Source organism: Accipiter gentilis, chromosome 15, assembly GCF_929443795.1.
Source record: "Accipiter gentilis chromosome 15, bAccGen1.1, whole genome shotgun sequence".
NCBI classification, from domain to species: Eukaryota; Metazoa; Chordata; class Aves; order Accipitriformes; family Accipitridae; genus Astur; species Astur gentilis.
The window spans coordinates 30155530-30170833 of record NC_064894.1 but is presented as its reverse complement, the minus strand read 5'-3'; the positions used below and the strand labels follow the sequence as shown (position 1 = coordinate 30170833).

General features: G+C 41.8%; 1 protein-coding gene across 3 annotated transcripts in view; it reads right to left on the bottom strand.

Moving 5' to 3' along the window:
• The window catches only part of TRMT11 (tRNA methyltransferase 11 homolog), a 28319-nt gene extending 15396 nt beyond the window's left edge, over nt 1-12923 (bottom strand). Inside the window, exons 1-8 of one of the 3 annotated variants that reach the window (XR_007508213.1) lie at nt 12759-12923; nt 11326-11391; nt 10521-10594; nt 8076-8157; nt 7889-7981; nt 6665-6799; nt 4820-4976; nt 31-111 (exon numbers count right to left, since the gene is read on the bottom strand). Coding sequence is in view for 2 of the 3 variants with exons in the window: in XM_049818039.1 (XP_049673996.1) it covers nt 31-111; nt 4820-4976; nt 6665-6799; nt 7889-7981; nt 8076-8157; nt 10521-10594; nt 11326-11391; nt 12759-12833 (763 nt within the window). In the remaining variant the exon portion in view is untranslated. Of the gene's footprint in view, nt 1-30; nt 112-4819; nt 4977-6664; nt 6800-7888; nt 7982-8075; nt 8158-10513; nt 10595-11325; nt 11392-12758 lie in introns of those variants that run through there. The other 2 variants (XM_049818039.1, XM_049818040.1) reach the window with 2 other exon arrangements.
• Nucleotides 12924-15304: the final 2381 nt, after the last annotated feature.

Sequence of the window (15304 nt, the reverse complement as noted above, 5' to 3'; positions counted from 1 at the left end):
ATTTCAGTGGCTTAGAAATATTTAACATACCCAATCCATGGATTGTGTTGTAATCTATATCAGTACCACACACATACGCTCCAAAGTGAGCTGAGGAGATTAGAAGGCCACCTATAAAGGGAAGAAAAGGGGAAAAGTATAAACTGCTGTCATAAATGTTATCTGTGTTAGGATTTTTTGCTCAGGAACTTCAGGAGTTTACACCAGTAGCACACTAGACCCAAAGGCAGACCCAAGAAAAAAAAAAAAAAAAAAAAAAAAAAAAACAAGAGAATTAAAACTACCAACCAGTTAGAATCACTATGCAACTGTAATCAGAAATAATAACACTAAGTTCCTTGTCTGTTATACCTGATCTTCCTTAGCTTGCTATGCCTTATGTCACCCTTTATCTCTGGAGACTGTTCTTAGGAGTTCATTTAAGGTCTTCTGTATTTCAAGGCAATAAGATCCTTTAATCGTTACATGAACCAAAACTTTTAATTCTACTTTGCAAGGAGCAGAATTTCAAACTGTTGGCAAACAATCTGAAAAATCATCACCAAACAAATGGCACTTCTACCGTGCCTGTTCTCAAAGTCAGTCTCCTTAACTGTGTCTAAAATCAAGCTTGTATAATGTGGCCATTCCCCAAGTAAGAAGCAATGGTCAAGAACCTTGTAAATCTAAGTATCTCCAATGTGAGCAGCAATATCAAAAAAGTTTCCGTAATTGTTTTGCAGTGTGAAAGCTATATACAGATGCATTTTTTCTGTGAGTGTGCCACCTGTTTTGTCAGTACATTTATTAGCATACTCATCCTGCGATAAAACTAATTTTTTAATCGCTACTATTGTGATCTCCTTTCCTAATTAAAAAAAACAACTACCAAAAATGCATGTGTGATCTCCCCTTGAAACTGGGCGATGGTTGAATAGCTCACAGAAAAGAGCAAATGATATTATCCCATTAACAGCTTCCAAATAAAAAAAAAAAAAAAAAAAAAAGAAAAAAAAGACAGACAGCAGAAGATTACTGTGCTGGTTTCAGCTGGGATAGAGTTCATTTTCTTTCTAGTAGCCGGTATAGTGTTATGTATTGGATACAGTATAAGAACAATGTTGATAACACACTGATGTTTTCAGTTGTTGCTAAGCAGTGTTTACACCAAGTCAAGGATTTTTCAGCTTCTCGTGCCCAGCCAGCAACAAGGCTGGAGGGGCACAAGAAGCTGGGAGGGGACACAGCCAGGGCAGCTGACCCCAACTGGCCAAAGGGGTATTCCACACCACGTGACATCATGCCCATGACCCCCCATATAAACTGGGGGGAGCTGGCCTGGGGGGCCAATCGCTGCTTGGGAACTAACTCGGCATCAGTCAGCAAGTGGTGAGCAATTGTACTGTGCATCACTTGTTTCACATATTCCAGTTCTTTTATTATTATTGTCATTTTATTATTATTATCATTATTATTTTCTTCCTTTCTGTCCTATTGAACTGTTCTTATCTCAACCCATGAATTAAACTTCCCCCCCCTCCGCAGTTCTTGCCCCCATCCCACTGGTCAGGGCCAGGGACAGGGAAGTGAGCACGGCTGTGTGGTGCTTAGTTGCTGGCTGGGGTTAAACCACAACAATTACCAGAGCTGTGCTGTCGAGTCATTAATAAGGAGGTACATAGCTAACAAAATGGTTTAAAACAGAACAGTGACCGAGAACAAGGTTGTGAACCCCACACGACTGACGTTAACTGCTTATGGCTACAAACGGTCCTGCTAAAATAAAGGGGACGATTGCTCCAGGACGAAGAGTTCACCAGCACAGGGAACAACATGCAAGCTCGCTGTGCGGGTGACACCAGTTCTCCCACTCACCAGCAGCATGGAGAGAAGCATCTCAGGTGGCTGCATTGCCCCACGCCACCCACTCAGCACCAACAAATCCCTAACATGCACTGTGTGCGCAGGCTAAAGATCCCGTCTCAGGGCACTAGAAAACTCCTACGCCATATGCTAATGAACTCTACCAAAACTGAAGCTGAGGGAGAAAAAGAAAAAAAAAAATTCCTCTGCTTTTTCTTGTGAAATGGATCAGGGAAAAGCAAGGTTACTCACCCCAGAGGAGTCACCCATTTCCCTTCTCGGCTGCAATCCCTCAGAACAGATGGGCAGTACCTCCAGAGGGTCAAGACAAATTTAGCTAGCCCCGACCCCAAGTATGGCATACCACCCAGTCCTATAAAAAAAGTAAGAAGAAAGTACTTTGCCCATCTAAGAAAGTTTTTAATCACAGGGAAAAAGAAGTTAGAAAAACATGAACTTACAGCTTTTAATAAATCTCAGCTGGTACTAGTTCAATTGTGTTCAAACAGAAGGTGCACGAATACCTAAATACTCTTATACAGCCAGCCCTTTGACCTACTGTATCAAACAGATGTATACAAAGGGTCCATCACAGAATCATTGTGTCCCCTGATGACTATTAGCAGAATGATGATGGCACCGAATGTCCTGCCTTTCTACCATACACTATTGCCCCCACCTCTTCAGCACAGAGAAGGGTCTGGTCATAGCACTATCCTCCAGGATGTCAAAGAAAAAATTCCTGTCATTCGCAAGTATCACAAATTGGCAAAGGGAAAGTAGGGACAAGTATCTTGCAAAGGTACAAACAAGCAGCTTACTGAGATAACTTGAACAGATTGTCTAGGAGGAAGTACGAAGTATTCAGGTAAAAGACTTGATTTATTTCCAGAAACCTGCAGGCTTCCCTCTGCCCAACACTGAGGAAAGAATATCTAAACAGTTTATGGAAGTTATGTTTTAGAACTCAAAAACAATCCTAGCCATTCCAATTCTGCTTTACAAAAAAGGGGAATCAAGTCTCTCAAACAGGCCTGGTCAAAAGCACTTTTTATTCCAAGGACAAATTGCAATTGTCCACTCTTACACTAACATGGAAGACTTGTGATTTGGCTCATCCAGCAAAACCAGTCTGTTTCCAACAAGCAAGCACCATTTTGCAAGGCCATTCTGATTTGATACTATTTACCTTTTCAGCATAAAACCCAGGAAGAAATCAAGGCAGGTATTAATTAAAGTTGCACCAATAAAGAAATCTGAACTGCAGTTTCTTCAAAATACTCCTTTCCAAACCCATCGGCTCAGACTCACTGCATCACTCTCAATTCTGAGCTATCTCCCAAAATTCCAGGGGGAGGGCACTGTTGCACTGACAGTCTTGAAAATCCTCTAAAGGACCTCAAGAGACAATTGAAATTCCTGGGGTTTACTCACCAAAAGGAGGTGCAAAAGCCACGGTTTTGTTGTTTAGTCATAAGTACACTTTACTGACAAATGGTGTGCCACCCACTATCTCCAGTGTCCCTACATACCTTTAATCTCAAGCCTATATATTACAGATGTCTAGTGCAATAAAACCACAAAAATTGCAATTCAAATCATTAGGCAATTTGGGGAGTATTTTGTATATATTACCTTTTGAACTGAAATACAACTTAACATTTATCTTCAATTTCTACAGCTTCACCACTTCTATGTGATTTTTCTTTCTCTAGCTCTACCCTTCCCTTTTTTTTAATTTGATTTTCACTCCCAAGAGAATGCATGCTCTCAGAAATTTTTGTGATTTAGGTTTAGCATATTTTTGTAAAAAGACACAAAACCACAGACAATGAAATAAAACAAACTGCTTTGAGATGAAGTAGAGGAATTTCCTCAGCCTTTCAAAGGGTACTACCTATGTGCGAGGAACACAAGGAGGAGGAGGAAATTTCAGAAGACATTATTATGCACACAAAAAAATTCAGGTTCTACATGAAGAAAAATTTAAGACAAAAACATCTAGTTCACCAAAGCCCTGTGCTTTTGAAAATATTATATCCCTGATCTGTTTTCCATGGTACAGAGAAGCCAAATGCTAATAAGAATTTGTCCTACTAGTGACCCTGTAGTGTTGCCTCCTCTTTCCCTAACTTCTCTGCAGTGATTTCTGCAGTTAATTCTCTTCATCCTCCCATTAATATATTTTTGTATGCATCTTACACACAGTCTTCTTCATCAAAGTTTAGCAAAATACAGGTCCAAAACACAGCCTTTGCTATGCTTTTGAAGAAACTACTATAGGTAGATTAACACAGTATACTCTTGTAAGATTAAATGCCACAACCTGACACAATAGATCTTCTATTTCACCTGCAAAACGTCCGAGTTTCCCTTAGGTAAAAAGGACTTCTATGCCACACAGAGTAATATGTGGAATAAAAGCTCCCCCTCCTGGCTTAACTAAGAAAAGTTCAGCTGGGGGCGAATACATGGTGTGAATAATATTATCCTGAAGATAAGACGTGATGGTACAAGGAACTGATCACTATTGAATGCTATGGCCAAACTATTGCTATATTGTGTTATATGTCCAGAAGTGCCCTCAACACTCCTCAAAATAGCCACCTCCAAAAATGCTGCTCCTTGTAACATTCTGAAAGTGGCTGCAGGGAGTGCTCTATCCAAATTTCAGTTGTTAGTCTCTTTGGATCTTAAGCAGTCCATCACACGCATGAACTGGCATTTAAGCCATGTTACATAAAATAATACAGTGAAGATATATTTGTCGGAAGCATTTACATCTTCCGAAGTTGATCTCCCTCCCCCAAAATCCCTTTCAAGTTAACAAAATATTCATTTTATAATCACCAATTTGCTTTTGGCATCACCTCAAGTATCAAACACCAGAAGCTGCTGCACCAGGTAAAAGTATGGTGCGAGCAGTTAACACAATCTCCCACTTTTTCCTGCCAACAGAAAAAAAATGTATATATACCTGTTCCAACAAATGGATCATATACAACATCATTGGGTTTTACTCTCCCATGGTTTGCCATAATGAAAGACAGGCAGGCATCCATGCTCGTATTTCCAATGAAGTGTCTCTTTTTTACACTATAGGACTCAATAAGTTCTCTTTGGCCATCTGCAATCTGTTGAAACATTTAAAATCACTGTCAGGTCTTAGATACAGGATATAAGCAGACAGGCTAACAGACTTGCTTAAGTGGCACCATCCAACAAACAGGTAACTCTTCATTTCATAACACACCACCTTGCTTTCTGCCATCTGAAAACATGACAGACTTCTCTCCAGGCAACAGATATCTTGGTTCAACACCTACAGAAATTCTTCAAGACAGAGGTCAAAAATATACAAACAATTTAGAGGGAAAATTCTTCTGAAGAAATAACAATCAGTGCAACTTTACTATTATTCTAGGTATCAGAAAAACTATTCCTGGCAATTCAGAGTTAAAAGAATTTCAAAATTATGATGAGTAGAAATGCATGTTAACACATGCGTGCACATACACACACACATGCTTAAGGTATCGCAGAATTTCCATCTTCACTGGCATTTCTGTCACACTCAAAATCTAAACTTAGGATAGTGTTGACAGAGCGGAATTTACTGGAAAAACAAACAAAGACCACATGCTAACATTTTTACATAAGACTTCCAAAATATGTTGAAGAGGACGAAAGCAATCTGGAAGAACACATGTTCAAAAGCTCTTCCAACACTATCCCCCAGCTCCAGTCAACATCAGTCTTACTGGGTAAACAAAATACACTTGCCTAATTTTTTCAGGTTGGTTTACTTGTTTTTAAACACTTCAGGAATCCAGCACAGATGGGACAACAGCTGCAACGTTTTGCAGTATTGCCACATCCTAGGGTGCTTTCACATTAATCACAGGCATGGAGAATATTTACAGGTGCGAACAGATCACTTGGATCTCTAATTTCTCTGTACTCAAGCCCCTGACCATAGCTGTATAATGTCAGCAGTGGTTCTCCCTCCTTCCAGCTGCCCTTGACCCAGGACATTGCAAGCACATATTCCCATCAGTGGCTGGTGTCATTCTGGAAGACGTCCTTCGGGAAGCCACTTTTTTTCCTCACAAAAAATAAAAGACCAGATCAGATTTCCTCAGGATATCCTAATAACGCAGCAGGTTTGGAGTGCAAACACCAACAGGCAAGGAAGCCTGGAGTAAAGACCTCAGACGACAAGCTCCAGACAGTTTTTGGACGTGGTTCCTACTGTACAGCACCGCGCTGTCAGTGTCCCTCCGGGCGAGCATCTACCTATGGGCTGGACCTGCTGATGTCCAAATCCCCAGGGATCAATCAGCCCGTGCCTTTCCACGGAGGTGCCTATCAGGACCACCCGAAGCACTTACAGAATGCTCCAGCTGGGCTGATGCAACTCAGGGGGGCCGCAAGGCATCTACGGTTCCTGTAAATCTGTCTTTGTGTTTGAAACAACCTGCTGGTGCTTTTAGCTCCATCTAGGCCGACAATAATATAATACGCCACCATAGCTGTGCAGTCTCGCTGCTGTGTTGAGTTCCCTCAGTGGAGGGCAAGACAAGGTGTGGTCCCAGATAGAACTTCAATTTTTTCCACCTCTAAATTGCTCAATTAACCTGCTTTTTCCTAGTCACAATAAGGACTTTCAAGACTTGCATAAGTGTATTATGCAGTGACAGATTCAGCCACAATTATATTGTCTGCTTCCATTAAGGGTCAACACAATTTTTTCCATTTAAATTGAAGAACACTTTCCTGAAAATACAAGCTCGTAAGAACTGAAGCAAGTGTACTCACGCACCCATCTACCAAAATACAGGTGAAAGGGCTCTTCTGGAACATTATTAGGATCCATTCCATAATCTTCCAAAATCCAGAAGATGTGTTCTGGATTCTTTAAATTTACTTTTCCTTTGAATGGCAGAAATTCAAGGGCCTATAAAATAAAGAAAAACAGAGTAAAAGAAAGCTGGGTCAAATTTTTGAAATACGCAGCCCACAGAAAAAAACCACAAAAAAACCACAAAACAAAACAAAAAAAATCAAACCAAAAAACAAACCACAATTCCACTTGTGAGAAATGATAGGTTAGTACTAAAAGTACATTCTCAATTTTCTCTAGATTTTTGAAATGCCTTTCTTGTGAATAAAGATAGCTCAAATGATTAAGGATTAGAAATCAGGGATAACTTTTTTATTAACTGAACAGAACCCAACTTTAGGGGAAATGAACTGTGCATATTAATTATGCAATTTTCAAGTTACAAAAACAACACGATGACGAACAATGAGATTTAAAATCTCAATGGTGTGCAGCTACACCGATTTACATACTCAGCATTATTTCATGCACACAAAGTCTAAACAAACAGGAAAGGGTAGCTACTATTAATACAGGTAATTTCAGTCTCTGTAAATGAAGTAAATAGGATAAATAGCTGCTAGATATAGAATGTGGATGAGCAAAAATTAACAGTAATTTAGAAAAATTTCCTAATTAAAAATACTGATACAGTTAGGAGGAGAGCACAGGTGCAGACAAGAGCATCAGGACAGAACAGGAAATCGGCACACAATGCACAGCTTGCAGTTGAAGTCACTAGACTGGCTTGTTCCACATTCTGCAGCAATAAATGCCTACTATGGAGATCAAGCCACAGATTTTCTAAAAGTCTAGCACCTAACTCCAGCCATTTGAATCTTACAGTTTTGGGCATTAAGCTTCAGCTTCCCCAGCACACTAGGCTGAAGTCAGCAGTGATATTTGTTTGTCTTTGTATATGCCTTACTTGGTCTATTTAGAAAAAAACCAAACAAAACAAAAACCAAAGTCATGAATTTTGAGGAGCATGTTAATTCAGACACAAAGATCTCACTTAGAGCTGAGAAGGCATAAGCTGTAAACTGGTTTAAGATCTTCAGAAACCCAAACTTAAATACACTCTAGACAGCACTGATAGCATGGCATAAGAACAATGTGAATAGATTAAATTAAATATCAAAGTTTTCTTAAAGATCTACTTACATCTATCTTTTTAATTTTCTGTGCTTGGGTCAGTGTTTTATTAAATGTATGAATGTGTACTTTGTAAGTAGAGTCTGATTGTAGATATGGAAGCTGAAAAAAAGGCAAAGACACTTTCATTAGTACAGCTGCAGTGCTATTCAGTGTGATTAAGGAACCATATTATCCAGATACTTTATATGCATACCATCTTGTCCATTGGATAGTTCTTCAAACATGCATAGAGCTCCCCTGCAGATCTTCCATGACCCCACAGTTCAAATATAGACCTGAAATTACAAAGTTTTTTTTTAGACTGCAGTCATACGGGGGGGGGGGGGGGGGGGGGGGGGGGGGCTAAGCCTTGCAGATACTTACTCCTTTTAACCTTCTTCGCCAAAGGATTTAGGCTTTGGTCTATGGAGTACTGAAGTGCATTATTTAACTCTTGGCACATGTTTAAGTTTTGTTCTTAACAGGGACACACTTATTTTTAATCCTAAACTGGAAATTCAATGAAGCTTTTACGTTTGGTAACGTACACTAAAAGGTAAATTTCCATCTTATGTATCCTTGGATATCACCAGACCTTTTTCTGGCACACAGCGATACTAGCGAATGAGCCAAAATTCATCTGTACCTATTGATTTTATGGGGTAAGCAAAGGCTGAAAAAGGTCAAGAACAGACTTTCAAAGTGTTACACTACCCTGGAGTAAAACAAATTGTGAAACTGTAACATCCTATGTATAATAACATCATCAGAGGTTCTATCCCATTTTAAGACGTGGTTATGATGGCTCATGTTTTCAGATGTTTAAACACTATGCTGTCTCACACTTTTTTTGTTTTGTTTCCATATTGCTAGCTTTAAGCAAAGCACTGCCTTGGAAGATGAGATAACCGATGCTACTGTAATGAAGGCACAACATCCCATCATAGACCTTTCCCCCAACATTAAAATACCCAAACTGAGTAGACTTTCCGTATCAAAGGGAAAAAAAAAATCTTTTTTTAGTACAGGATTTTTTTAATACATGGCATTGCATGTATTGTTGGGCACTCTTATGTGCATTTGCAATGCATCGTAAACACAGCCTTTAAGGATTACCAGTGCCATGTAGTACCTTCTCAAAGATGACTCCTGAAAGCAAATCTTCAAAACATTCAAAGGTTGAGCTCACTCAAGCAAAAATAAGCGAGAACTACATTTTACTAAGTGACAATAGCAGATACCAACACCCAGTGGTAAGCCATTTTCTTCAAGTATTCCTTTCCTGAATAAATTATTTAAGGCTATATTTCTAACCTGCCTCTACCCTGAAAAAAGTACATATTTTAACAGTGTCTAATTTTTTCCTAAAGCATCTGTTTCTATCTACTGTGAGAATTTAGACTATATTTCTAGATGGAGCAACGGACATGTTGACAGCATAGGCTGTATTAGAGAGAACTGAATATTCATCTTTGAATTTTATTCAACTGTTGGGAGAAGAAGCTCTTACAACACCTTCAGGACCACTTCTTACTTTTACACTTACATATGTATTGCAAAAAAACCCCTGCAAAATGCTGGGGAGATTTTATTTAGATAAATGTATGCTTCAGAGCTTTTAATATTAATTAGCATTGCAATGGAGATGCTCCAGCAATCTTACACAAAAACTAACATATGTCCCCACAACCAGTAGCAGACCAGGAAAAAAGCAGGGGGACAGTTATGCTTTCTACATAAAATACATTAGCTGAAAGAGCATGGCGAATGGAATATCCGCAAGCTGTTTTGTCATGTTTTACTCCCTTAGATGCCGACAGCTGCTTTTTGAAGTGCAGTACAGTTTATCCCCATTTAGAAACATACTATCCCAAGGACAATTTTGTATACGTAGGGTTTCTTTAGGGAAGAGTGTACAACCCAAGTCACTGTAGGTAAAACTGAATACGTGACACAAGAAGCACTCAACAGGTGCCATGCAATGCTCTGCAGAGGTGCCCAAACTAACCCTGAACAGGACAGCACAGACACCCCAGATTTAGTATGGTCAGAGAGCCATACCACAGCTGGGCTGCTTCTCATCCTGAACCGTGCCTCCAAGGTATCTCTCAAGCCTCACTGGAAAGCATGTTATTCAGACACCTCTATAAAGGACCAAAAGCCACTGGAACAATCACTCTCTGGCATATTCCTGTGCTCTTGAATTTTCTAGAAGAACATCTGCTGCAGCAGTCTGGCCTGAGGGCTCAGATACCAGCGCTAGGAGGGTGACACAAGGAATCACTACCTTTCCCTTCCAAACTTCATTTTCAGTTTTTATGTATCACTTTTTTTAATCTTTTAATTCCATACACATTTTAAAACAAGCAACTAACTAAACATTATTCAAGGCAACTAAAACCTCAGTGACACTACAAGACAAGTACTGGCTCTGCACTGAAGAACACTGTCTTAAGACCCTGCACTGATCGTACACTAAGTAAAGAGGACAGGCATGCTACATAATCAGTCCTACAGGCTCCAGTAACACCTCCTCAATTCTAGAAGTAATCAGAGGCTGTTTATTTTAAGACTCCATACGAAACTGATATTTGCCACAATATAGCAGAACAAATTTCCACCACCTAAGTTATCATTTACAAGATTTTTCACCTCTTACTTTGCACATACTGTCCGTTTCATTAGTCCCCTTGCCATCTCTTCTGAAGGAATACTGAGAATCCAAAACGGAGACTGAAATAAAGAGAAGATAGGTGATGCAAATACCTAGCTGGAGGATGTCACATGAATTACAGAACTACACAATTCTGTTCTATAAAAACAGAACATGCTCACTGAAGATTTAAAAAAAAAACAAAACGTACAGAGAACATGAGGATAAAACATTTAATTTGAGGTAAAACTGTATACTCAGCTTGAATGTCTGAGAAATTTTATTAGGTATTTCATTTTCTCACCATATCTTTGACTTGGTAAAATATTATTATTTTTTTATGCTTCTCTAGATTATTCATCGTCTTAAGACCCAAAATACCTCATTACACACGAGCAGAACTAAAACCCAGTAACGTTCTCTGACTAAGCATTGGGACCAGAATCATACAGCTTCGTAGCTTCATTCTTCCAGACACGCTGTCTCATTGATTTAGAGGCAAACATCAAATTCAAACTGCTGCAGCATGTTTTCATGGTTCAGCTATTCTGAAAAGCAAGGAGAGCCTCCCAGCAGATGGCATTGTTTCTTTTCACACTGTTAAATGGAGGCATCCTGAGGTGGGTTTTGTGCACCTCTTACTCAGTTCCGAGTCTTTACTGAAATTGAGAACTGCTCGTTTTTAGAAGATTCCTTATTTTCCTAAGAAACTTCAACATTTATTCAGCTATCCACATTTAATAAAAATACCATAAAGAACATACTTGTACATCATACACGCACTCAAGTAAAGTATTTGGTCCTCACTTACATTTACGCGAATTTCCTGCTCACTGCTGAATTGTCCACCATAAAGCGACAGCAAAGATGTTATTTCCTAAAGTGAAAAAGCAAATAGTAAAAAGCAACGTGCAAAAGAAAACCTTAATGAAAACAAGGAAAATAAATGGTGCAATACACATTAAATATTTTAAAACATGTGTAATGATGACCTACCAATTCTGACAAAACTCCTCTGCATTTCAGCACTGTTTTAAACAATATTACCCTGGATGTTGTATTACTAGCTCTTCAAGGTGGTGCCTAGGAGAGCACTTAGGGTATCGAAATTTGTTACAGGGTATAGTAACTCTGTAAGTCATCACGGGGAAAAAAACCAAAAAACAATCACAAGTTAAATTTACAAACAAGAGGGTTTTGTTATAAACACGGAAATTGAGCATATGCTAAACCAGACGTTCAGCCAGGACCCATAAAAACCACCAGGGACTCATAAAAAATACCAGGCGGCTTCAGGTACATTACCATTTATTTTTGTTTTAATGATTTCTGTGAATAGCACTTGATAAGGCGAAACCACTTTAGCGACAGGGAACCAACTCTGCGCCCCAAATTTTGCAACCAGCTGGCACAAACGTGCCAATGACAAGGAGGCTGCAGGATCTGAGGCAGGACTGGCTGGCTCCCACGCCCGACACGCTGCCGTACCACGGCAGAAGCGGGTCCGCTCTCTCCGACCCTGAGTTGGCCAGATTGTTGGCAAACCCTTCTGGCCCAACGCTCAAACCCTTCTGCCCGCACAGGAGCGAACGCTCGGAATCGAAAGCGAGCAGTCCTCAGGGCCAGCGGTGCGAGGCGGAGGAGGGCGGCTGGCGATGAGGACGCCCGCCGAGGCCTTGGAGACCTTCTCCCTTGGATCCCGGCAGGCCCCAGGGCTTCAGAGAAGCCCCGTCCTCGCTGCGGCCCAAGTCGTCCTCTGGAAAATGAGGATCTCCGCACCCTCCTGCCGCTCCACAAACGCGTGCGACGGAGAGAACCTCGCCTGTCGTCGGGACAGCACCCACCGTTTACATACCCACACCGCGCTGGCGGGAACACCTGCGCGCCTCAAACGAACTAAAAAAGCCACCAAACCAAGACCTTTAAAAACGTGTTTGCAAACCCTTTTTTTTTTTTTTCCCAGCCAGTTTCCACATCCCCTCTGGAACCGCCAGCTACTTCGCTGGCGACCTCTGCTAGCCCCAAAGGCTCCAGAAAGCGGCCAGGAAAGCGCTGCCTTAACGCCAGAAGCTCTCCATGGAGGCTGGGGGCAGGAGGAGGAGGAGGACGAAGCCTACGCCCGCGGCAAGGCCGAGGGGAGAAGGGGCGGCCCCGCACCAGCCCGCCCGGACCTCCGCCTCAGCGGGCGGGCGGGCGGCAGCCGGCCCCGTCCCCAGCCCCGCTCCCGTCCCCGTCCCCTCTCACCGGCAGGCGAAACTCGAGGTGCTCCTGCGCCAGCAGCAGCAGGTACCGCCGGAGCGCCGGGGCCGCCAGCGCCATGTCCGGCCATTCCCCCGCCTACCCCGGGCCGCATGCGCCGCCGGGCGGGCCCAGCGCTGCGGCGGGAGCGGGAGGAGCGGGACGAGCCGCCGCCGTTGCCGGCCCCAGCGCGGCCATCGGTAAGGGAGGGAGGTGTGTGACAGAAAAAAGCCCCCACACACGGACACGGACCCCCCCACACACGGACACGGACCCCCCGTGTGCTCTCCCGCCCCGCTCCGGGCGCTGCCGCCGGCTCCGCTGGCTGAGGGGGCCGGCAGCGAAGGGACTGCTCGCTGATTAATTAGCGGTCGTTTCCTCTTCTTCTGCGCCCTTTTCTTCATTGGTATTTTGCGTGTGCTTTAGAACCCGCGCCGTACGTCAGCGCAGTAGCAGCTGTGTGTAATTAATGAGTAAATAAATACCCGTTTCACTGAGGGGTTCGTGACGGAGAAGCTGAGGCGGGCGCTGGTCTGGCTGGTTTGGGCCTTGGCTTTTCCCTGGCAATAACTTGCCCTCGCTGGTAGCGGTGGGACAGATCGTTAAATCGCATTAACAATTAACAGATGCCAAAGGAGCGGCGTTCGTTTTTTCCACGGGAAGGAGGTCAGCGCCGGCGACATGCGTGTAGGAGCAGGTGGAGACGAGGAAGAGATTCCCAGAAAAGAGGCAGAGATGTGACTATCCAACGGGGGGGGCGGGGGGGGGAGTTGTACTGCAGCTTGTATTTTGTTTTATTTTAACATCTAGACTTGATAACTATAATCCCGTACTCACTGATCTCCCTGTTATGTTGAGCTGAAAGGTGCGGCTTATCCAGATTTCAGTAAGCTTTTTATTAGGACCAGGCCAGCTCAGCACTGAACTCATGTTCAGTATTTTCTGTGCTGATTTTTGGACGGCTTTTTTTCTAGATGGCTAAGATTTTGCTCATGACCTGCGAGCACTGCATGGGCTGCGTTCTTTATGCATCTCCATAATCTCATCCTGCAGTTTCTCCGGTTATGTCCTCCTGTGGTAATCAAAACTAAGGTTTGCTATGAAGCTTTAGCCCTGACGATCAACAAGGAAACAGTTGAAATGTGAACCGGCAGCTAAACGTGAACTTTCCTAGAAGAGAAAGAAAAGAGGTAGATGTGGGTCAGGCTTGTTCACCTCAGTTGAGTGCTGAGACCCAGCAATAAACACATTGCTGAACTGCTGACAAATCCCACGAGTCTGAGATTGGTTACAAAACCTTGGGATTGCTGAAAGTGGTTCAGTGGAAGAACTCTGCTTTTATTTTGCTGATCTGTCTCGCTTTAAATTTCCTAGCTGTATAGCTTCCATTTTAGAAACTCCTTAGGAGGGGTTACTGGTATTATTGTTTAAGCTTAATCTCTTTGAGACTGGCTTTTGCTTACTTTATCTGCAGAGCATTGCTGTCTGTTCTCAGAAGGTGAATACCTCGATTTTCCAGTGATGCTGTTTTCTACAGAAGAATTTAAGTTTTTTTCTGCTTTTGACTTGAGGATCCGTGCAAAATTGCTGGCAGTCTCTATATGCTGCTCAGCGTAGTTTGAAAGTGGATGTATATTAATAAATAAGACTGACCAAGTATTTGATCCTGACATAAAAACAAAGTGCTTTTCAGATGCTGTGTTTGTAAATTTAACATACATTCCTCTACTGCCACTGAGGAGAAACAAGCAGTTTGTTAGCGTAGATTTGGGGAGTCATCTTACGCTGGCAGCATTACATAACTATTTCAGAGAGGGAAAGGAAGAACAATTATCCTTTTTAGCCTTCAGGGGAATTTTAAGTACACAAAATGTAATTACTCAAGTTGATATTTATCCAGAAAGCTAGAATTAACCACCCTCCTCTCACAAAAAATATAACAACAGGATCATATGACAATCATGAGTTTCAATTTAAAAGTGAGAGCCTATGAATGAAAGGCCATTATTTAATGTGTACCACTGCTGATTTTTCTCAATTCTCTTTTGCAGCCATTGTGTTGCCATCTTCTGCTCACCCCATGCACTGTTCTAGACCCAAAGGCAACACAAGTGTTTTTTGACTGTGACTTGCACATTCTGCTGGTGCATTCAGGGAGCTCTGTACACTGCCCGTGGGGTTCACATGCAACAGCATCAACATGTGTATATGGGCAAATTCCCATGAAACCTTACTTAAAAAAAAAAAAAAAAGCAATGCTTTTAAAATACAGAAATACCTAATTTATAATTCAGTTATTAAGTTGTTCAGAATTTGCATTTCCCCACAGAAAAGCCAGCACTAATCTTCTGTTTTATCTCCAATGCCTGTAAGAAAAGTATCAGCTGTACTAATGTACTATATGGAAACTCTCGTTTGTGTATTTCAACAGGTGAAGGATATGATCCAGCAAAGACACAGTTATAACAGTCAGATCTCTCTGGGTACATAAAAGTCTGTCCCTGCTTCACCAGAATAATTACGTACTGCAGAGATAGTCCATGATGTAAGCA